Source organism: Peromyscus leucopus, chromosome 22 (assembly GCF_004664715.2).
Source record: "Peromyscus leucopus breed LL Stock chromosome 22, UCI_PerLeu_2.1, whole genome shotgun sequence".
NCBI lineage: Eukaryota > Metazoa > Chordata > Mammalia > Rodentia > Cricetidae > Peromyscus > Peromyscus leucopus.
The window spans coordinates 9,622,078-9,645,759 of NC_051081.1; the positions used below are offsets into that span (position 1 = coordinate 9,622,078).

The 23,682-nt window shown below is 38.0% G+C and overlaps 1 protein-coding gene across 6 annotated transcripts in view; it reads right to left on the reverse strand.

The window, feature by feature from the left end:
• Nucleotides 1–23,682, reverse strand: part of LOC114684971 (adhesion G protein-coupled receptor E4) — a 67,406-nt gene that overhangs the window by 36,959 nt on the left and 6,765 nt on the right. For 3 of the 6 annotated variants that reach the window (XM_037197935.1, XM_037197934.1, XM_037197930.1), the window contains exons 2-3: nt 3,551–3,641; nt 193–243 (exon numbers count right to left, since the gene is read on the reverse strand). In XM_037197935.1, coding sequence (XP_037053830.1) covers nt 193–243; nt 3,551–3,599 — 100 coding nt within the window. In that variant the 5' untranslated portion in view covers nt 3,600–3,641. Of the gene's footprint in view, nt 1–192; nt 244–3,550; nt 3,657–20,819; nt 20,861–23,682 lie in introns of those variants that run through there. The other 3 variants (XM_037197931.1, XM_037197932.1, XM_037197933.1) reach the window with 3 other exon arrangements.

Sequence of the window (23,682 nt, forward strand, 5' to 3'; positions counted from 1 at the left end):
TCTCATATGTAGTTGTTCAGATAAGTGATGTAAACAATGATGGTGATGATGAAGATGTTAGAGATAGAGCAATGGTACTTAATATAAAGATCATAAAAAGTTCAACACTTAACAGTGATCACTTCACTTCCAGGGTAGATAATTCCATACCCCACTATCTTTTACCCCAGTTTAATCCATGAATAGACTCACCTGAAGTATTCTTCAGCTGTAATATTGACCAGACAAGCAGGACACCAAGAGCTAAAAAAGAAATAGAAGGAAATATTCAAATTGGGTTCCTTTGGGGCCCTAGCTCTGCTTGCGAGTATTACAATCTTTGTCTGCCTTATAGAGAAGACTCTTAAACTCATCCACATTAGTTCACTACAGTGGTCATGGTAAATTGTGATGAGTATTGCATTACTGAAAAAGAGAAAATATATTATTGTAGCTGTGAACCCACCAGTGAACCCATATGTACCTCCAAGGCTGGTACATAGATTCCACACCCACAAGCTCTGTTCTATATTTAAGACTCCCTCTTATCAGTGTAGGCTTCTAAGCCCACATTGTGTATGAATCTAAACCCAATCACCATATGAAGAAAATCACAATGCAAAAAGAATGCATATGTTGGGTGACTTTTCTATTCGAATCTTTATTATTCTCAGAAATAGAAACGCCCTGGTTGATTTTGTCAAAAACACAAACCTGTCATAGCTTGGAAGAGGGAATCTTTATTGAAGTATTATTTGCTCCAATTGGCCTGTAGACAACACTGCAGGTGTTTTCTTGATTAGTAATTGATGTGGGAGGGTCCAAGGCACCCCTGGGCAGGTGGCCCGTAGTTGTATAAGAAAGCTAGCTGAGTAAGCCATGGGAAACAAGCCAATAAGCAAGATTCTTCTTTGGTCTCTGCTTCATTTCATTCTTTGTGTTCTTGCCTTGAATTCTCTTTATGAGAATTGTAATTGTAAGCTAACATAAAACCTTTCCTCCCCAAATTCTTTATTTTTACCACAGGATCAGAAAGCCAACTGGGACAAGACTCTAATAATAATCCAAAGGAATTATTCTACCTAAGTCTACCTTGGTGATCCAATTAGTTTAATTGAGGTTACTTCCAGGAGCATGTGTGAGGTCTTACTTACAGGAATATGGTCAACTGAAGTACAGGTATGCCACCAAAGAGTTTCTTTCCCAACACAAGAATCATTACTGCTTATTTGCCTTTTGGGAAACAGGCAACAAACATGCTCTATGAAACCCCATCTCCATAAGGGAATGTTAGTGAATCTAATGTGAAAGTGTTCTTTCAGTATCAGTATCAGTATGATCTGATTCAAATGTTCCAGGCATGTGTGCCATGAAAAGAGTACTGGGTTCCACAAGAAGGTGAAATTGATTTCAATGCTATATTTTATATAATATAAGAGGGTTTAGACATTAGCATTCTACCATCTACTCATGTGTAATTAGAAAAATTTATATTGCTATACATGTTATTTAAAATACTCTATATTTTGTGTGTATTGAGTCTCTGATCTAGTACAAGTTTCAGAAATGTGGTACATCTTCACTCACATTGAACATATTCCTTGTGCCCAAGTGATGGACATGGCTGATAGTTATAGTGTTTATAGGGGACATTTAACCTGCAGTAATGCTGATGTTCTTGGGAAGATGAGTGAAAAGTAGAAAAGCACAGACCATATGTATTGGACCTCATAACCTCTAGCTCATGTAAAAAGCTTCACACACTACTTCACAGATGTCATGAGAACTAAGTCTCCTCTATCCTGGGACCAGAAATTTTCAGATAACAGTCCCACAAATGGAGAATGACTGAAGCCAGAAACATTCCACTGTGCACTATATGAGCCCATAGCTATTCCATATACCCTTGATGCAGGAGTGTCCTCAGGACATTTCCTTCACCTGCACAAACAAAAATATGAGACAAAAACTATCCTCTAAGTCTAGCTCAAGTGTCCTGCTCCTGGGGCTATTTACTTGGGCATAATAGTTTTCTTCTCCCTACTCTCATATAGGGTACCATAAAATAATTAATTCTGTGCTCTCTGAGGTGGGTGAAACCCGTTTCACATTATCACTCATCTGGATCCCTGACGACCCCTTTGCCTAAAGGTTGATCTTTTTCCCACTCTCTCAGTTTTCACTTCTCCTCCCTCCCCAAATCCTACCAAGGAGGACCCTGAAAATACAAGGACAGTGTCACATTGAGATTGAATAGCCATGCTTTGTAGATATCTGATTCTGCTGATATGTTTTTGAACAGATATTTTTACTGCTCATAGAAAACAAATGTTAGAGTTAAAAGGAAAGTTAGGGTTAAGACTGTGACACTGAAAATTCTGAAGATAAATAATAGGGATTACAGGTAAATATGAAATAAGCAATCTGACCAGATAAGAGGAAGTAGAGTGCTCTGGGAAAAAAAAAACAGCCATGCAGTCTCCAACTGACTCACCATCCTTTCTCGGGAACATATACAAGACACTGTGGCAATCTAATCTATGTTTGCATCTAATTGCAACACACTAAATTCTGGATAAAGACAGCTTCTAAATGTCTCCAGCTACTCTAAGACCACTCTAGCCAACCTCACAAAGAAGGAGCTAAACCTTGGGTAAATAAGAAAACCCACAACTACTCTTGATATCTCTGATGAAAAGTAGCAACCCCTGTTCAGTCAAGACAATAGTTCAATAAAACTAAAGCCGATCACACAGTGTGAAAATAAGAGAAGGCAGTTTAATTGATGAAGAGCCATGCCAAGATTGAGAGTTAGCTGATTAAGCAAAACCCAATGGATGATATGATGGCTGATCTTGGTTATCAAATGGGTAAAGAGGGCCTTAGTTGAAGAATTGTCTTTATTACATTTACCTGAGGACAAGAATAAGAGGCATTTTTTGATTGCTAATTTGCACTGCATAGAAAGTAGGATATACACATTCATCTCCAGGTGAAGTTTGCCTCCATCATCACAGGGCACTTAATGATGATTTTAATATTCATACTCACCTTCCTGGTCTTTTCTGGCCCTTCATATAAGACAGAAAACTCCGAAGTGGGGCAATGACAGAGAAGGAAGTGAACCAAATTGAGCAACCAAAAGAGACAGAAACAAAATATAAAACTATTTCTTAAACTGTGATGTGCAATTAATCATTTTATGTCAGATCCAAGAACACATTGCACAATTTTAGACACTGAATATTTATTATTATTATTACTATTATGATGATGATAATGATGATGAAAATTTTGCAGATTTTTATTTTCATTCAAATCTGTGAGCTTCTCTGATAGATTGCTTTTCTGTGTAAAATGTCAGCTTTTGCTGAAAGTTTGGTTTTGTTCACTATGAGTTTTCATTTTCTTTGGTACTTATAGGCACTGCATGGGGAATCTCAAACCAAGAAATGCAACACAGTTAATAGCACAGTCACATGACACTGTTGCTAGAAAAACTAACAATTATGGATAAGAAATGCTACAACAGCAAAGCTACAGGGAGATGAGAGTACTCTCTTCCACTTACCTGTGGCACGCAGCAGGCACCTGATTCCCATATCTCCAGTAGCCAGCATCAAAGATCTGAGAATCTATCCAACAGGACTGGGTGAGAGTTCCTGGAATGAATGAACCTATGAACAATGATCTCTTGGTGGCCAGAAAACTTAGAAGACAGATAAACAATGTACATCAAACCCATTGACTTTTATCTTTCCATCAGTAACTTCATGTGACAACCCATCTTGAGGAAAATATATGACAAAGATGACCGGAGTAGCATTGACTACAGCAGGCATGCTTACTCCTTAATCGATAGCCAAGAATCAGTATTCAGTGTAGCTCAGTTCTGCTGGGGTTTAAAACCCAGTTCACACATTGATGACTCCACAGTAAGGTTGTTCTTACACTCGCTGTTACTATTATTATTCAAGTTTTCACTAACAATTACATTCATTTTGTGGAGGGCAATATTACACTTACATATGACACTGCATAGTGAAATAATGTTAAAACAAAGATCACTTATTGCTTCACATAATTGCTTCACAGTTGCATCATTTTCTATGATTTCACTTAGAGCCTAATTTTGTAGCTGGGAATATACTATGTATTATAATTAACTGTAGTCTCCATATCATGCTGTAAAGGCTTACAACTTCAGTTTTAATATCTGAAATTAGAACTTTTGAATACTATCTTGTTTATGAATTTGCACCACCTCAGCCTTCATAGTCAACATTCAATTCTTCTGAAATTCACATTTTCTTTATTCCAAAAGCTTTGCAGTCTGGACCTGAGGACATGGCACTCTGTGCAAGAGTGTGTTCTGTGCAAGCATAAGGAGCTCAGTTGGAGTTACTAACATATGTATAAAATATGGGAACAGCTACTCATGCCTGTAACTCCAGCAGTGGAGAGTAGAGAAAATTAGATCTTTCTGGCCAGTCATCCTAGACAAAATGGCATGTTTCCAATTTGGCTATTGATCTTGTCACAAAGGAATAAAGTGGAGAGTGAGTGAAGTCAGCTGACACCCTCTTCTGGTTTCTGTGTGGACATGCATAAGTATACACATTTATGTACTCAGAAGCATGTAACACACATGTGCACCCACACACACATGCAGACACTGGCACATGGACACAAGTGAAAGGAAGGAATAAAAACCATTAATAGACAACAGGGTCCTATAAACTCCCACAGTACTGTATTCTTTCTGATATTTGGGGAGTTCTTTGCAGTTCATGGCTGCTGGGTGAAGAAGAGTCATTTTTCTTCAGGAATGTTGCCACTGGTAGGTTGTCGATGCTTCAATAGATGACTTTATATCCATAGACAATTATGTATAACTAATTTTGGACTCTGGAGTATTAAAAACAGAAGAGTAAGATATAAAGTTGGAGGGGTACATGAGAGGGAAGGTCTGGAAGGGGTGATTGGAAGGTGGATGTGGTCAAAATATATTGTGTGTACATGAATAAATTCTGAAAGAATAAATCCAAAAATTAAAAAGCATGCCTGCTGTTTACAGATTTCTTTCTGTATGCTGTGAATATATGTTGCTCTGATTCATCGATAAATAAAGCCATTTGGCCTATGGCAAGGCAGCTTAGAGGCAGACAGGAAATCCCAGTGGAGGGACAGAAAGAAAGCAGAGGAGACACCAGCCGCTGCCAGGAGAAGCAAGATGTAAAAGTACTGGTAAGCCATGGCCATGTGGCAACTTATAGATTAATAGAAATGGGTTAAGTTATAGGAGCTAGCTAGAGAGAAGCTTGAGCCATTAGACCATACAGTTTGTAAGTAATATAAGCCTCTGTATGTTTACTTGTTGGAGCAGCTGCAGGATAGGTGCAGAAAAACTTCTGACTACATTTGGGTGCCCAATGTGTTGGCTCAAGTTTCTAACTAAAACCTCAGAGAACTTAATAAGAGATTCTAAAATGGAGCTAAAAACAGCTTCCTAGTTTTGTCTCAGGCGAGCCATGAACTACAGTATGGCAGGTTCATGGCATGCGAGCTTGAACACAGCATGGAGGATTCCTACTGCAGCACACACAGGCGTCTCTAAGCCATGCAGCAAACTGCATGGCTGATTTAGCTTTTGCTAGTATGGAAAAAAAATAAGACAAAAATAAAAAAGAGGTTTCTGGCCTATACGATGCTGGATGGAGGCATGGACCCTCTGCTTCCCAGTGTTAGCAGAGAGCATGGCTCCCAGAGCTGGCAGTGAATTACCTCCACCATATTGGGAAGCTGAAATGAGCAGTCAGCAGCTGGGGCTACTGATTCAATCTTAGCCACTCAGATTAACAATTTAACATCTCTCCTGGTCAGAGAAGATTGTAGATTCACAATAAGTCAGATTCAGATGGAATAAACCTCTAAATAGTTTATAATGTGTGTAAAAATGTTTGTATGCTTAAAAAAGAGATAAAGGGGAATATATGCAGTTATATAAAGAAGTAGATTTAAAATAAAGAGATAGTAAAAATAATATAAAAATAGCCACATAAAGATGGAAATCACACACAGAGTCTGGATTACATTGTCTTTGCAATTTTTAACTGCAGAGACACATTTGACTGTAGTGACTGCTAAGTTTTATATATATATATATATATATATATATATATATATATATGTATATGTATATGTATATATGGTATCTTGACCTCAAAATTTGGATCTAAGGATATGTTGCTTTGGAAAGGAGGCTCTGTTTTTGTTTCCACAGGAAGCAAGAGGCTATGGATTTGTTCTTGGTTAAAATGGATCAGATTTGTTCAAGCCAGAACTCCTGAACCTTAACAGATGGTACCTATCAACAAAGGTTACGGCCGGTCTTCCCAGGACTTGACCATTATTTCAAATTTTCTCAGGATCCCCATAAGACTACCAGCACACACAATCATCAGGAAGTAGCCTAGAAAACTATGCACACATTTGCAAAAGCTGGATTATGGATATTTGTCTTTGTTTAGGTTGTTGGTTACAAATTGTTATTGGTCATAGTCAACATCTTACTAAAGGGAAAAAGGAGGATAGGATATAGATATGATAGGATAAAAGGATACATTATTGAATCTACATTTAAAGAGTAACAACTTATTTGAAATGTTTTACATTGCTATGGATTTTAGTTTATTCATACAAATTTGAAATTACTTTTGTTTATATATGTGTGTGTGTGTGTGTGTGTGTGTGTCTACTCTTGTTTAAGGTATTATGTTTGTACAGCTCATTTGAAATTGCAATGTATAATTAAGAAATACAGATTAATAATTAGTCACCCATGATAAACTTATAGTCATGTTAGTTAAGTTTTCTAGGTATATAGATATATTTCAATTAGGTAGGTAATCTTCAAACACTTCAAAGACCTACAGAATATGGCATTTAAAATGTTTTTAAAATTTAGATTTTCTGGACAGTGAGACACATCTGCTCCTGGCAGCACCAATTTACTTCAAAGAGGAAGATGGGAACTGAAGACACTCCATAAAGAGGTTATCCTTTTCTTGGCAAAAATAGCCATTTAGGCAAGAAGCTCCTCTTGCCTGGACTGTTGACATACAGGACATACAGGACTCAGAGGAAAATAACCACTGAATTTGCTAAAACAAGGTGAAATGGTCCTTCAGGTTCCTGCTTCACAGAGGAGACTGCCAGACATTCTATAGGACAGAGTTAAAAGCAACTGAGAAACTCTAGGCCTATAGGCTGAAGATGGATGCCTTGACATTGCAGAGGAACTATGAGTGACTGTCCAGGCAGCCAGCTGTCTCTGTCATTCTAGATTTTTGGAAGTTGCTTACAATGTACTTCCTGTTTATTCAAGTAATATTATATTCTTCTGGGGTCTTTGATGTAGTTGAAGATTAAATAGTTATAATTTTCCTTGGTTATGATAAAAGATAAATTAGATATAAAACTTTAGACTCACAAAATAGGATAGATAGTAAAATATTTACTAATTTTGCCAAATATAAATAGACTAGATATTGTAACTGTAATTCTTGCTTGATGACTGCTCTATTATATGTAATTTTACTATGTTAAAGTTAAACCTTCCTTTTTGATTAGACAGAAAAGGGGAAGTGCTGTGGGATGTCTTTCTGTACGCTGTGAATGTGTGTTGCTCTGATTTATTGATAAATAAATTCATGTGGCTTATGGCAAGGCAGCTTAGAGGCAGGCAGGAAGTCCAGGTGGAGAGACAAGAAGAAAGCAGAGGAGATGCCAGCTGCTGCCAGGAGAAGCAAGATGTAAAAGTACTGGTAAGCCACAGCCACACAGCAACTTATAGATTAATTGCCATGGATTAAGTTATAGGAGCTAGCTAGCGAGAAGCCTGAGCCGTTAGGCTATAGAGTTTGTAATTAATATAAGCCTCTGTGTGTTTATTTGTCCAAGTGGCTGCAGGATGGACTAAACACAGGAAAACTTCTGACTACACATGCCCTCTTCAAAAATGAGTTAGAAATACTTACATTCATTTTTCATTCATAGGGTAATTCATTGAGGTTTCTTATATGGTGATTTATTTGACCATTCTAAACAATTTATTAGTATATATCTGTGATTTAAAAAAAAAGGTGCCTCATACTTTTGATGATAAATACTAGTTTTTTTAGGTGACATTACTAAGATTTGCCTCAAATCGCTATGTAGGGTGGTGGTTTCTGAAGCAATAAAAAATAAAGAGGAACCAAAATTGTACAGGACTTGGTCACTTTTGAAGCTAGCTTGGCAATGGATCAGGGAGAGACATTATACTACCATATTTATACACAAGCATATTTGAAATTTTACAGCATCAAAAGGGGTGTGGAGAGGATATAGGTGAGATGACAAATTCATACTGATAAGTAAATAAATAATAATTAAATCAATAGCAAGGGGCAGAAGTTTGCATGCTAATATCTATATGAAGCAGGGAGAATAATCAGAAATTATCAATATCAGAAACTGTTAGATAGGATCAGAGGTATTATGAGTGGTTTGGTACAAAGGAAGCTAAGACAACTTGTATTTCAGATGAGTGCTTTACTAGAATTATAGCCCTAATGCACAGCGTGGCCTGGGTCCTGAAGGGAATCAGCCTTCTCAATTCTGAGTGACTTTTTGTTGTTGTTGTTGTTGTTCTTACATGATTTGGGGGCTGGAGGCTAGGGAATGAAAGGGATCACATACTATATGAGCCAGTCAATGTACCAGCAATAACCAAGTAACTAGGTCCTAAATGAAAATTAATTTCTGATTCAAAATTGTTTGGGGTCTGGTGCTGTGGAATATTCTGTATGGCAAATGTGTTGCTCTGATTGGTCAATAAATAAAATACTGGTTGGCCAGTGGCTAGGTAGGAAGTATATGTGGGACTAACAGAGAGGAGAAAAGAAAGAACAGGAAGGCAGAAGGAGTCACTGCCAGCCACCGCCAGAACAAGCAGCATGTGAAGATGCCAGTAAGCCACAGGCCATGTGGCAAGGTATAGATTTATGGAAATGGATTAATTTAAGCTATAAGAACAGTTAGCAAGAAGCCTGCCATGGCCATACAGTTTGTAAGCAATATAAGTCTCTGTGTTTACTTGGTTGGGTCTGAGCGGCTGTGGGACTGGTGGGTGATAAACATTTGTCCTGACTGTGGGCAAGGCAGGAAAACTCTAGCTACAGTCTGGCTATTGGGGTGGGGCTCGCTTTAGAGTTTCAAGGGTTGGTTGATAAGGAGACTACAAGAACAAGATCAGGGGTGTTTAGCAACTGTACAGGAAGAGCTACTGAGGGGAATGGCTTAGTTTCTATGAGAAATCAGGCAGCTAGAGGATCTGTAACATAACAGAAATATGCACACATTTATTCAAAACATATTTACATAACAGAAAATTTGTCATACCAATTTCACAAATGAGTTATCATCATGTGCACAATTGCATTTTGGTGAGTAAACATTATAGACAATTGACAGGGTCTTATTTCATATCTGGTAGCCTTGTGAGGGAAATTTGTTGGCAAATGGTTAGGTTGTCCTCAGTTCTTAGATACTTTACAATCACTTCAAGGATGGTCCATCAGTTCACTGGACCCATGCTGTGGCAGTTTGAATGTTAATGGCCTCTACAATTTCATATGGAGTAGCAATATTAGGAGGTATGGCTTTGTTGGGTTGGGTACAGACTTGTTGGAAGATGTGTATCACTGAGGGATTGAGTTTTGAATTTTCCTATGCTCAGAATATTTTTCAGTGTCTCAGTTGACTTTCTGTTGCCTGCAAGATGTAGCATCCCCAGCTCCAGCATCATATCTGCATATCTGCATGCACACTGCCATGCTCCTTATCATGATGATCATGAACTGAAACTCTGAAACTGCAAGCAAGCTACCTCAATTAAACGTTTACTTTATAAGAGTTGCCATGGTCATGGTGTCTCTTTACAGCATTTAAAACCCATGACACCAGGGTTGATGGTATGTTCCAGTTTTGACTATTTCAGCAGCTTGAGCCACTATTGAGAAGTGTTCTATTTGGAGAACAAGCTACTATTGCTGTACTCTCTGAATATTAAGGACACAGCAAGCAGTCTTAAAATAATAACATGATGAACAGAAACATACTTGAGATGAGGTCACATGCCAGCAGAAATGGCCAAAAGAGGCTTATAAAACAGAGGCCCCTATGGGGAACATCTTCTCCTGGGTGAGATTGGTCAATTTTACCACAGATATCTTTACATAACAAGGTAAACAGTAGCTGAGTCTTTTGCCTTAGATGTTGCCTGGGACTCCTTCACCTCCCAGCCACACTCAAGATATATTTTCTTCTCTTGAGGACGTGGTACTTTTAATCATGAGTTGTTTTTATTCTAATTTCCTCCTTTCCCAGGATAGGGAGTCCAGTTCATTCTTGGACAAGGAAGTCTTGGAGGGCACTATAAGTCAAACATGCTTGAGTGTAAAGTCAGGATTATGTATGGCAATGATACTTTTATAGCCACATTGTTAGTGATCAAAGAACAATTTAGTAATATAATATTGATTACAGGGAATGCCACATAAGCCTTTATGAGAAATAGATAACTCTGAAGACATTTCACCAAGTCTATAGTAAGAAAATCCCCCAGTAGTCCTCCAGAAGGCCTGTGATTGGTGTAAGTGGAACCCTTCAGTTGCATCAAAGTCTGTGTCATGATTTGTACAGACAACATTGCCACACTCTTCCCTTGACCATGAACTGAGCTCTTCAATTAACTTTCTAACTCAGACTGGTGATACCTCCTGGATCATCTCCTAGTATTGCAAAATTAAATCCATCAAAGGCTTCCCTTAACTGGTCTTTTCCTACTTACAGATGTACTTTTCTGTGTACATGAATGTTGTGCATTTCTGATGCACATTCCTGTGGGGGCAAATGCTGGCAATTAAGCTTAGTTTCCCATGGTTGCCTACTTTTGTTCTTTATCATTGTTAGAATGGGGTGAGGTAGCAATGAACAGGGAGAGGGTGGAGTCAGCAACTGATGAAAAGACAACTAAAGATAGTTAGAGGTAGAAAGAGGAGGCTACAAAGTTGATGAAATCTGTGAAGAGATAAAAATAAGTGGCTGTAGTTCCTAGCCACTAGATGAGCTTCAGAGACTTGCCAAACTCTAGGTGTCTGGAGACCCTAGACTGGAGGTCTTTAACACTAACTCCTGTTCAGATAACTAACCTTATCAGAAAGTCTGCACCATAACACCAACAGACCAGCAAGTGTTGTGTGACTCACAGATGTAGTCAGTCCACTTCTGTCTGTTGCTATAGTTCATGGGTGTTGGAAGTAGTGGGCTGTCTATTAGTGATGTTGTGTTCAAGCCATTGGTGGTGGTTAAAATTCAGAACAGTAATTCACCATCTAAGTGCCTAGGGCCATGCTCTACTGACTTCTTAACCCTGGGGAGCAATGTAATAATAGCTCACAGGGCCTGATGCTGTAAACCTTCATATCTCCCATTCTGGCATATAAGCCTAAAGTGTTCCACAGCACTAGACTACCAACATAGTATGGGGGCCCAAATTACTCAAGGTCAGAGAATCTGAGCTTGCTTTACCCAGCAGGGCTGCATAATGGGATGATTTGACCACAGGCATGGATACCAGGTACTTTGAAGGGTTTACACTTGGCTTTACGTTGTGCTTTGATCTTGATGGGGGAAGTCTTTTGTCTCTCCCCATGGCATTGTACAAAGAGCCCTTTGAAATAAACCTTGAGGCAATTATGTATTGACCCTGGGCCATTCTGAAGCTATCCTGTGTCTCTGTCTTTCTAATAGTTTCTTTCTATCTTTCTACCTATCATTTCCTCATTCCTCTCTCCTTCCCCCAAGAGCCCTTCAACAGATTGGAGCTGGACTCCAGCAGACTCCCACAATACAGGCAGAATTTCTCTTTGTCTACTTGTAATTTTTATGTGAATAGAGCAAGAGACTCTAGAATACCATGAAGAATACCATAAAATCATCCATGGAACAGTCTCTCTTAGGTCAAATGTTAGGGAACACACTGTGAGTCTGTATTTTCATAGAATATTCCTGGAAATCACTTACAAAACTTACAATATCAACTGCTTTTGAATATGTGGCTGGGAAACTGGTGTAACTAAAACTCCCATGGTACCAGTTGTTTTACATTGTGAACCAAATACAGGTTCCTTATGTGAAAAATCCATTTCTAAAGGACAAAATACAGGAAGTGTTTAATGTCATTGTAAATGAGTCACTGTAGCAATGGTTTGCATTATTGACACAATCACCTTACAATTGAGAAGCGAATCGCCTAAAGGAAAATGACAGTGGGTGTCTGGGTATCTAAAATATAATGTCCTGTGCATAGTATCATAAAAAACACTACTCTTTCTGTTTGGGGGGCCCACATGCAGGGAGGAGGATCAGGATCCATCCGTGGTTCATGAGCAGGCTTTTTGGAGCCCAGTGCCTAAGGTGTGACACTTTGTGCAGCCTTGGTGAAGGGGGAGGTGCTTGGACCTACCTCAACTGAATGTATCAGGCTCTGCTGACTCTCCATGGGAGACCTTGACTTGGAGGAGATGGGAATGGGGAGGAGGTTGGGGGGGGACATTTGAGGGGAGGGGGAAGAGGGAGCAGGGAGGATCTGTGGTTGGTATGTAAAATGAATAGAAAATGTCTTAATAATAATAAAAAAAACACTGTTCTTTGTAAATCTGTGAAATAATAAAACCTCAAAAAAATGCTAGGGCCTGAATGGAGATGTAACTCACTGGGTGTATAAGTGAAAAGACAGCATGATAATATTCCTAATGTTCATAATTTAATATCATAAATAAAACAATATTTCATAACTATGTTAAAATAGCCTAGGTAATATTTTTGATACAACATCATAATAAAAATAAGATTATAGGGCAGTATAGAATAATATATTCAAAATTTATAAATAATTGTAGGAGAATAATACGAATGATTTTATATTTATTTTAACTGTTACTCTGAATTTTATATATTGCATTTTAAGTAAACTCTATTATAACATATTTGAAAATTAAAAATAAAATATTCCTGTGAACCATATTTCAGGGAACATCACAGAGGAGGGGGAAGAATACCATGCAAGAGCCAGAATACCACGAAGTCAGCCATGAAACAGTCTGTCCTAGAAATGGCCACATAAATAAGACAAGAAGAATAGAAACATCAGTGGACACATTAGTGTGGAAAGGGAAGGTGTCATGGAGTCTTGCCACTATGCAAAAAACTACAAGCAATGAATGACTGACAGACAATAGCAGAAGGAGAATAAACCTGTTCCAGAGATGAGCCCCTTCTTGGTTAAGCAATGCAGAATGGTAATCCTTGAAACCACTTATGTGGAAACATCCAAAATATGCTCCACAGGATGTGTGTGTGTGTGTGTGTGTGTGTGTGTGTGTGTGTGTGTGTGTGTGTGTAGGTTGGTGTAAAAATCATAATAAAATTTTTTTTCAAGTTAACTGTAGGGGAACATGGGATGAATTGGAGGGAGGGGAAGCAGGAAGGGCTTAATGCGGAAAAGGGAGGTGGAAGTGATGTAATTTTCTTTCAATTAAACATATTTTTTAAAAAACATTGCTTTGATAGTCAAAAATAATAATAATGAAGTTGGGGATAAAGCTAAACTATAGAGCCCTTGCTTAGAGTGAATAAAGCCCTGGATATACAATATAATACAGCAAAAAAAATTAAATTTTATTTTATTAAATTAACAATTTTTTATTTATTTTAGTCTACACTGGACCAACCTAGGACCTCTTCATGTGTGTGACAATTGTGTAGCTTGGTCTGTTTGTAAGGCTCCTCTCAGTGAGATCAGGACCTGTCGCTGGTCCTTTTCTGGCTTTTGAGAACCTGTTCCCCATGCTGGATTACCTCACCCAGCAAAAAAATTTGAAATGAGGAAGTAATGAAAGAGGATGGGAAAAAGGCAAAAAGAAAAACAACAACCACAACGTATTTTAATAATTGGTAAAACAATACAATTTAAAAACTAAGTTGTTTCTGATGTTGTTCCATCTCCACATTCCTGCTTTCATGCTTGCACTGTGAGTGGATAGCTGAGTCTGGAATCTCTCAGGCCTGCCTCAGCATTTACTAAGAATTTTCTCAGAGCATCAACCACAGTTAGGTGCTAATTACAAGCACTTAAATGACATTCTAAGCTAGTACACAGGCTAACCTGCATTTAGACTGAGAACATTTAATATAATATGAGTGATCCTTTTCTAACTGAGAAAAACTGTTCCTCCCCAAAAAGCTATAGCATTCTTACTGAGGAAAAAACTATATCAGATATTAGTTTAAGTATTTTACCTATTGATTGTGTGTTAATGTAACATATATTTTGCATATCTGTTTATGTTTATAATGTGTGTACATATATGTGGAATTTTATTTGTGCATTTTACCTTACAGATTATCCAGCTCATATAACACTTTAGAAAACAAACCCTTTATGCAATAAATATTAAATCTGGTTAAATCTATAAAAATGATCAGTGATCTTGAGGTTGTGACTTTATCTCTTTACTTTTAGTGTCTCATCTTTTAAAAATTATTTTGATGTATGTTTAATGTTTAGAATTAAAACATAACAACATCATTCTTCCTCTTCATTTTCCTCCCTCCAATTCTTTCCATGTACTAATCCTTGCTCTCTCAAATTCATAATGTATTTCTTTAGTTGTCACACATACACACATACACACTCGTAAGTATATGAAGAGATATGTTTAGAAGTATATAAATTCAACCTGCTCAGTCTGTATTTTGTTACTTATATATATTTTATTTCAAGCCTGAACACTTGATGCTGGAAAAAAATATGACCTTTTTTCCCTGCAGAATACTATTTCTTCTGCCTTCAGCATTCCTTTGTTGCCTCTTTCTTAATTCTTTGGGGATTTTTGTCTTTTATATAACATATTTTGATGATATTTACACTCCACCTCAAATTCTTCCAGATCTGACTCCAATCCACTTACACTCAACTTTGGTGTCCTTTTATTTAAATGAATCAAGTCCAATTTGTGTTTCCCATGTATTTTGGATATTTAATATTCCCCTGGAGCATGGAATGTAGCTAAGATCATGGTGATTTAGTGATACAGCCTTCCACAGCTCACAATTTCTGCTTGGCACAGAGTAAGGACTGAAGAAGTTAACTGAATAAGACACAGAATAATTACCAATGTAAGTAATTGTGGTAGATATGATAGAAATGATGATGGTGATTGAGATGGTGCTATAATTATATTGGTGGTTGCTATAATTCCAGTTATAATAGTAGTGATTGTATTCTTTGTGATAGCACTGGGTGGTAGAAGTGATGATGATGTTGATTGTCATGATGATGGTTGTGGTGGTGTTTGGTTTTGGTCAGAAGGAAAAGAATAGTTAACGTGATAAAGCTGATAGTGGAAATGACCATGTATGTGAAAGTGTTGGGTAATGATAAGATGATAAAAATGACAACAGTGACAGTGATGGTAATAATTCTATGGTGGTAATGATGAAGGGTGTGACAATAATGTATACTGATGAGTGTGGTGATAATAATGATGATGGTGGTATCAGTGGGGATATTAACGATGTTACTGATGATTACAGCATTTGTGACAATAATGGTGAAGATGGTCATGTTTATGATCTAGGGTAAAAGGACCAGCCAAAGAAACACACCCTGACACTGAACTCAGAACCAATTCACTGGCCCTGAAACCAGAGTCAAAAGATTAAAAAGGGGCAATTAATGAAACGCACATGGCCCTAAAATTAGAGCCAAAGAAATACACTCTACCCCTAACCAACTCAGCATGAAAACAATCAATACCTGAGCATGAAACCAACCAATCCCTGAGAATGAAATGCAGCCATTCTCTGAGCTTATCCAAGCACAGGAATTGAAATCTGACAAATTCCCACCCTGAAAATCTTCACCTCAGAAAAATTCTGTCCCTAAGAAACTTCATATAAGCCCTGTGACTCTTCAGTAAGGAGGTGCCTTTTTCTACCCTGGCAGAGGCAGCCACTCTTCTGAGTTCCTCCCTCACAATGAATCTCTTAAATGAGGTTTGGGTGGTGACCTTCTTTCATCATGGTGGAGCAGGGCAGAGAAGTAACAACTTTTCTCAGAGTAGGAGTAGCACTGCTACATTTCTCTGGAGAAACTCCAGTAGCAGAGCTGTAACAACTCACTGGGAGAGGAGCAGAACTGCTACCTTCCTGCAGGGAAACCATGCCCCACTGGAAGAGTAGGTATTGTTTGGCTTCTGACAGCCAAGGTATCTTCCCTTCTAAGTTGAATGTGTCACTTGGCTTCTGATGGCCAGGGTAACTTTCCATTTGGAGCTGTAACACCTACAGGTATTGTGTGGCTTCTGACAGCCAGGATACCTTTCTCTCCAGAATTGTAACATTTACAAAGGATGGTAATTGTGATATGCTGATATGATAGTAATGGTTATGATGATAATAAAAAATGGTGGTACTTATGGTGCTAACAATCATTGGATCTCTTATATACTTATCCTTATTTCCATTGTAACCATGGCTCTCATGGTAAAGACTTATCCCTTACTCACTGACATTGCAATAGAGTAAATATCAGACCACTACTCAGAAAGTAGCGGACTGAGAAGGCATACCCATGTAATCGCTCTTAGTTAAAAGCAATGTATCATATACAGAATCTTGCATATGAATGTAATCGCTAGTGATATTTCTGTTATAATTTCCATTATTGCTCCTAAAATCATACATAGAACTTCAAAGGTCTACCAAGACCCTGGTTAAGTAACTTTTAGTTATCTGTTTAGTTAGTTTAGTTTTAGATTAAAAGCTCATGCCAATTTGTTGTTAAACTTATAACCATTTCATCACTCCTTAGGTGAATAAATTTAGTTTATATAGATGATGTCTCTCAGGTTAATGTCACGGTACTCAGAAAATATAATATCAAGTCTTAGACAAGTCTCAAGTCCAAAACTCAAGAACAACCACTAAGCCAGTAATAATACTGTAGTGTGTCTTAGAAATATAGCCATAACATAATTAAGAAAATTAATGGGAAGCAGTGGAAATTGGTGGGAATAACACACTCATATGTAATTGATCCTTTCCATCTTTCATTTTCTGCATTAAAAAAAACACTGTCTAACTGACAATCAAATTCTGATTCTTGCTGAACGGTCTGTAAGTCCTCGTATCCTGTATGTCTCCCCCTTTCTCAGAAATTCTGTCCCTTTGACATTTATGTTTACCTTCACTTTCAAAAATCTACTATAAAATATCCTATAGAGACTCAGAGTAAAGAATCTTCTAAATGAGAAAAATCTTCATCAAAAGGTGGATAGTGATGTCATGACCCACACTTGGAAATAATTTAATTGAGGACATGAAAAAAATACATTAAGTAAAGCTGAGACCTTCAATGATACTGATTTGAAATGATTCTGAGCCAAAATCTACTGTGAAAATGTATTTTTACATGGAAGAGATAGGCAGGGACAGAGGAATAGAAAGATAAAAAGAGAGCTGAAGAATAGAGATCATTGAATGTGTCATCTTACATTTTATAAGTTTAGGAAAAATGGTTTGTTTTACACCATTAAAGAAGAACACAGACAGTTAGACAACAGCTCTAAAACCACCTGTGACCAGATAGCTTATGATTATAGTCCTTTTATTTCTGATTGTTTCAATAGTGGTGGTTACATTAAGTTGGCCTCAGGACAAGCAGGTCAGAACCAACTGATTGATATATGGTCTCCTTAGATATGTTCGCTTCAACCACGAGCAAATGTATTCTTGCTTCCACTGTTAATATATTATGTTGTGTTGGTGTATTTAAATAAGAGAGAGAGGCATGAAAATCTTGTTAGTTCATCATAGGACCTCAGTCAACTCCCTTGTTCGTTACCCTGTTTTCCTTATATCCTCATTTTAAGCAATATTGGTCATGAGACGCATTTGCTTCATAATATTATATTAACCACCTTAAAGATTAATCAGCTACTAGCCAGAAGCTGCATGTCTCTTTTGCTCTGTGTCCAACACTGTACCCAGCCAGAGAGTCTCCATAACTTCCTTCTCTGACATCTAGCCCCATGAGTCCAGCTGACTCCACATTCACATCTTTACCACAACCTGCTATATCTAGGCTGGGTCCTATATCCAGTGCCCTTGCCTAGTCTGGCCACCCTACCAGCACCAAAACCAATCTCTTGTCTTCTGATAGGACCTACTCTACCTGCTACCACCCACAGCTCCCTTATGTGCTCACACAAACAACCTTTTCACAAAGTTAGATCTCCCACATCCTTATGCATGATCTATCCCAGTGAGCTTTGCTGACACTCCCTATCCATGACACACCCCAAAAGCCACTGGACCTAGCCTGGGTCCTACATCCAGTGCCCTTGCCTGATTTGATCTACCTTACCTGCACCACAACCTGTATCTATACTTCAATCAGGATCCCTACTACCTATTTCTCAACACACAGCCCCCTTTCCTGCTACATTCAGCCTTCCTGTTCATTCAATGTACCACTACACTACAGGCTTGGACCCAAAGGCACCTATACACTAGTCAAGTCCCCATGTTCACCTGACTTTATTCCAGCCTAGCTATTTTCAACCCTATAAACATAACCTTCCCACACATCCTCTGTTCTTTCCCAACCTGCTCTAATGATGTAGAACAGGAAAAAAAAAGAAAGTTCATATGTTCAGATATCATTACAAAAATTCTAAAAATAGAAGAGATCAAGCCAAATGTTTCTTTCCAAAACCTATCAATCCTGTAGAATTGTTTGCCAATGAGAAAATTACCAAGATGAACTCCAGGACTCATAATTTAAAAGAACAACCATAAACTTCATCAAAGAATTCAAGGAGTTTAAAGGAGATATATACAAAAACAGTTCAAAAAAATAGAGGAGAAAGAACTTAAGGATAATCAATGTGAGTGCCGCCAAAAATAATGCTAGTGTAAATGACAAAGACAATCGAGACTTGAGAATAGGATTCTTCGGGTGGTGGTGGCCCACACCTTTAATCCCAGCACTCAGGAGGCAGAGCCAGGCAGATAGATCTCTGTGAGTTGGAGGCCAGCCTGGGCTATAGAGCAAGATCCAGGACAGGCACCAAAAGTACACAGAAAAACCCTGTCTCAAAAAAAAAAAAAAGAATAGAATTCAATAATATAGAAACATTGAAAAAGACTCCAGGTGAAAGGAAGATGGAACTGAAAAATATGATAGCTCAACTAGAAAATTCAAAGAAAAGCCTCACAAGTAGAAGCAAACAGAGAAAAAAAATGTAAGAACTCAAACATAAAGATCTAGACCAAATAAACAAAAAATATGAAAAAAATTTTAAAAATCACAGTAAAGCAACATATAGAAAATATGAGATGCCATGGAAAAAGTAAGACATAAATGCAAAAGAATTCCAAGTCAATGGCATAGACCAGCTTTTCAACTAGATCTTAGAAGAAAAGATTCTCAAACTCCAAAATGGCACACCTATACAGATACCAGAAGCACACAGAACAAAAAATAGACAAGAAAAGAAAAGAAAATCCCCACGGCATATCATAGTTAAAACATTAAGTCTACATAACAAGAGCATGCATTGAAAGCTACAAGAGAAAAAAATGCGAGGCATATATCAAGAAAATCCCATCAGAATAACAGTGAATTTCTCAATGGAAACTTTGAAAGCAGAAGAGACCAGAGCAATGCACTACAAGTCCTAAAAGACTATGATGTAGCCCATTTTTTAATTGGACTGTTAGGTATTTTGGTGTCTAATTTCTTGAATTCTTTATATATTTTGGAGATCAGCCCTCTGCCAGATGTGGGGTTGGTGAAGATCTTTTCCTTTCTGTAGGTTGTCTTTTTGCCTTATTTACCATGTTCTTTGCCTGACAGAAGCTTCTCAGTTTCAGGAGGTCTCATTTACTAATTGTTGCTCTCATTGTGTGTGCCACTGGTATTATATTTAGGAAGAGGTCTCTTGTTCTAACATGTTTGAATCTACTTCCTACTTTCTCTTCTATCAGGTTCAGCACAACTGGATTTATGTTGAGGTCTTTGATCCACTTGGATTTGAGTTTTGTGCATGGTGATAGATATGAATCTGTTTGCAATCTTCTACATGTTGACATCCAGTTATGCCAGCACTATTTGTTGAAGTTGATTTCTTTTTTTTTTCCATTGTACTGTTTGGTACATATATACAATGGAGTACTATTCAGCAATACAAAACAATGACATCATGAAATTTATAGGCAAATGGATGGAACTAGAAACTATAATCCTGAGTGAAGCAACCCAGACTTAGGGACATACATGGTATGTACTCACTCATAAGTGATACTAGATGTAAAACAAAGAGTAACCAGAATAATTCACAACTCCAGAGAAGCTAGCTAACAAGGAGAACCCTAAGAGGGACACATGGATCACCTTGGGAAGGGGAAATAGATAAAATCTCCATGAGTAAACTGGGAATGAGTGGTGGGCAAAGGAGGGTAGGAGATGGGAGATGAGAACATAAGGGAACAGGATGGTCAAGCTGGAACAGGGACAGAGTGGGAGAGCAAGGAAAGAGATACCATCATAGAGGGAAACATCGTAGGGATAGGGAGAAACTGGGTGCTAGGGAAGTTCCCAAGAATCCACAAGGATGACCCACCATAGACTACTAGCAATAGTGGAGAGGGTCCCTGAACCGACTTACCCCAGTAATCAGATTGGTGAATACCCTGTCATCATAGAGTCTTTATCCAGTAATTGATGGAAGCAGATGTAGAAATCCACAGCCCAGCACCAGTCTGAGCTCCAGGAGTCCAATAGAAGAGAGAGAAGAAGTATTCTATGAGCAAGGGGCATAACAATTTTGATGGAGAAACCTACAGAGACAACCAAACCAAGCTATTGGGAACTCCAATAGCTGTGGAGCTTCCATGGGACTATTCTAGGCCCTCTGCATAAGCAAGACAGTTGTGTAGCTTGACCTGATTAAGGGGCCTCCTGGTTGTAGAATCAGGATCCATCCCTGGTGCATGAGCTGGGTTTTTGGAGCCCACTACCTATGGTGGGGCACTTTGCACAGCCTTGATGTAGGGCGAGGGGATTGGACCTGCCTCAACTGAATGTTCCAGGCTCTGCTGATTCCCCATGGGAGGCCTTGCCTTTTCAGAGGAGGGAATAGAGGGTGAGTTGGAGGGGAAAGATGGGGGTGAGAGGAGGGAAGAGGGGAAGATCTGTTGTTGGTATGTAAAATGAATTTAAAAATTCTTAATTTTAAAAAAAGACTATGATGACCAAACAATCAGTCACCCTACTCCTATTGTTAAGAGCCCAACAAAAAAACCTAAGATAAACAACCATAGCATGTTTGCAGAGAGCCTAGCACAGATTCATGCAGACTCTTTGGTTGCTGCTTAAGTCTCTGTGAGATCCTATGAGCCCTGCTTAGTTGATTCTGTGGGACATGTTCTCCTTGTGTCCTCAACCCCTTTGACTCCTACACATCCTTCCTTCTCCTCTTCTGCAGGTTAACTGAGCTCTGCCTAGTGTTTGGTTGTGAGACTCTGTATTTGCTCCCATCGTATGCTGGAGGAAGCCTCTCTGATGACAATTGTGCTAGGCACCAATCCTATGAGTATAACAGAATATAGTTAGGAATCATTTCATTAACTTTTCTTTTTACCTGCTCATGGGGCCTTTTCCTCCCACAGGGTTGCCTCATCTAGTGATAGGAGGGTTTATGCCTAGTCTTTTAGCATCTTATTATGCCATGTTCAATTGATATTACTGGGAGGTCTGCTCTCTGAAGGTAAATGGAGGAGTAGTGAATCCGGGAGAGAGAAGAGGAGAGGGGTGACAGGGAGGAGGAGAGAGAGGGGAGGTTGCAGTCAGGATTACGGTATGAGACAAGAATAAATTTAATAAGAATTTAATAAGAATATATCTAGTAATAATTTTAAAGATTATGATGGCCATCTAGAACAATATAACCAGCAAATTTATGTAGCATAATTGAAAGATAAAGAAAATTCTTCCATAATTTAAACAGCCTAAAAGATTTACATCAAACCAAGCAAATGTAAAGAAAATACAGGAAACATTATTTGGAGAGAAGATTTACTATAGCAGAGGGACTGTGGAAAGAAATACAAAGTCATATTAATAGAAAACAAACTACCCCTAAGAACACAAACAGTAACACCAAAAATTAACAATACAATGACCACAATTAACTTACACATTCCAGCAATGTCTTTAAATATCAGTGCCCACAATTCTTCAATAAAAAGACACAAGGTTACTGAAAGGGTCACTGAAAAAAAATTCATCTATCTGTTGTCTACAGTAAACACATCTTAGAGTTAAAGATAGGTACTGACTTAGTATAAAGAGATGGACAAAAGAACTCCAACGAAATGGAACCAGTAAGCAAGCAGGCCCTACTATATGAAAAAATAGACTTTAAACTCAAACTGATTAGGAGAGATAAAGAGGGACACTTCCTTTTGATGAAGAAAACAGTTAACCAAAAAGATATTACTATCTTAAACATATATTTACCGAACTCAAAGGTACCCAATTTCTTGACAAATCTACCACTGAATTTAAAAAGATGCATGCTAATACCAAGCCACTGATAGTAAGCTATTTTAATACTGCACTTTCTTCAACAGATAGGTCATCTGAACAAAAAGTAAACAGAAAAACGTGAGAATTAATTGATATAAAATATCAAGTAAATATAACAGCTATCTCTAAAGCACCAAAGGATCCATCTTCCACTCAACAGCCCATAGAAGCTTCTCTAAAATAGACCATACACTGGAGTTCAAAAAAATCTTTACAGAGTCAAAAAGATTGAAATAATTTCATTTAATTTATTAAACCAGAAATCAATAAATCTTAAAATTGAAAGCAAATAAATCTCTTATAAATGTGCAAACTCCAGGAGATTAAACAACTAGTTACTGAATGATGAATGGGTCAAAGAAAAAATCAAGAAAGAAATAATAATTTCATGTAATTAAAGGAAAATGAAAACACAGTGCAATAAAGCCTCTAGGATAATGGATTGTGTCCTACAAGGTAAATTTATAGCTCTCAGGGCTTACATTACAAAATCAGAAAGAGGTACATGGTGGTGGCACTTTTAATCTCAACACTTAGAAGGCAGAGGCAGGTGGATATCTGTGAGTTCTACGCCAGATTGGTCTGCAAATTGAGTTCCAGAACAGCCAGAGCTGTTATACGGAGAAATCCTAGCCAGGCAGTGGTGGCACATGCCTTTGATCCTAGCACTTGAGAGGCAGAGGCAGGCGGATCTCTGTGTGTTTGAGGCCAGCCTGGTCTACAGAGTGAGATCCAGGGCAGGCACCAAAACTACACAGAGAACCCTGTCTCATAAAAGAAAGAAAGAAAGAAAGGAAGGAAGGAAGGAAGGAAGGAAGGAAGGAAGGAAGGAAGGAAGGAAGGAAGGATGGAAGGAAAAGAGAAATCCTGTCTCAAAAAGCAATAAAAAAAATCAGAAAGATGTCAAATGAATGACTTAATGTTGTAACTCAAATTCTGTG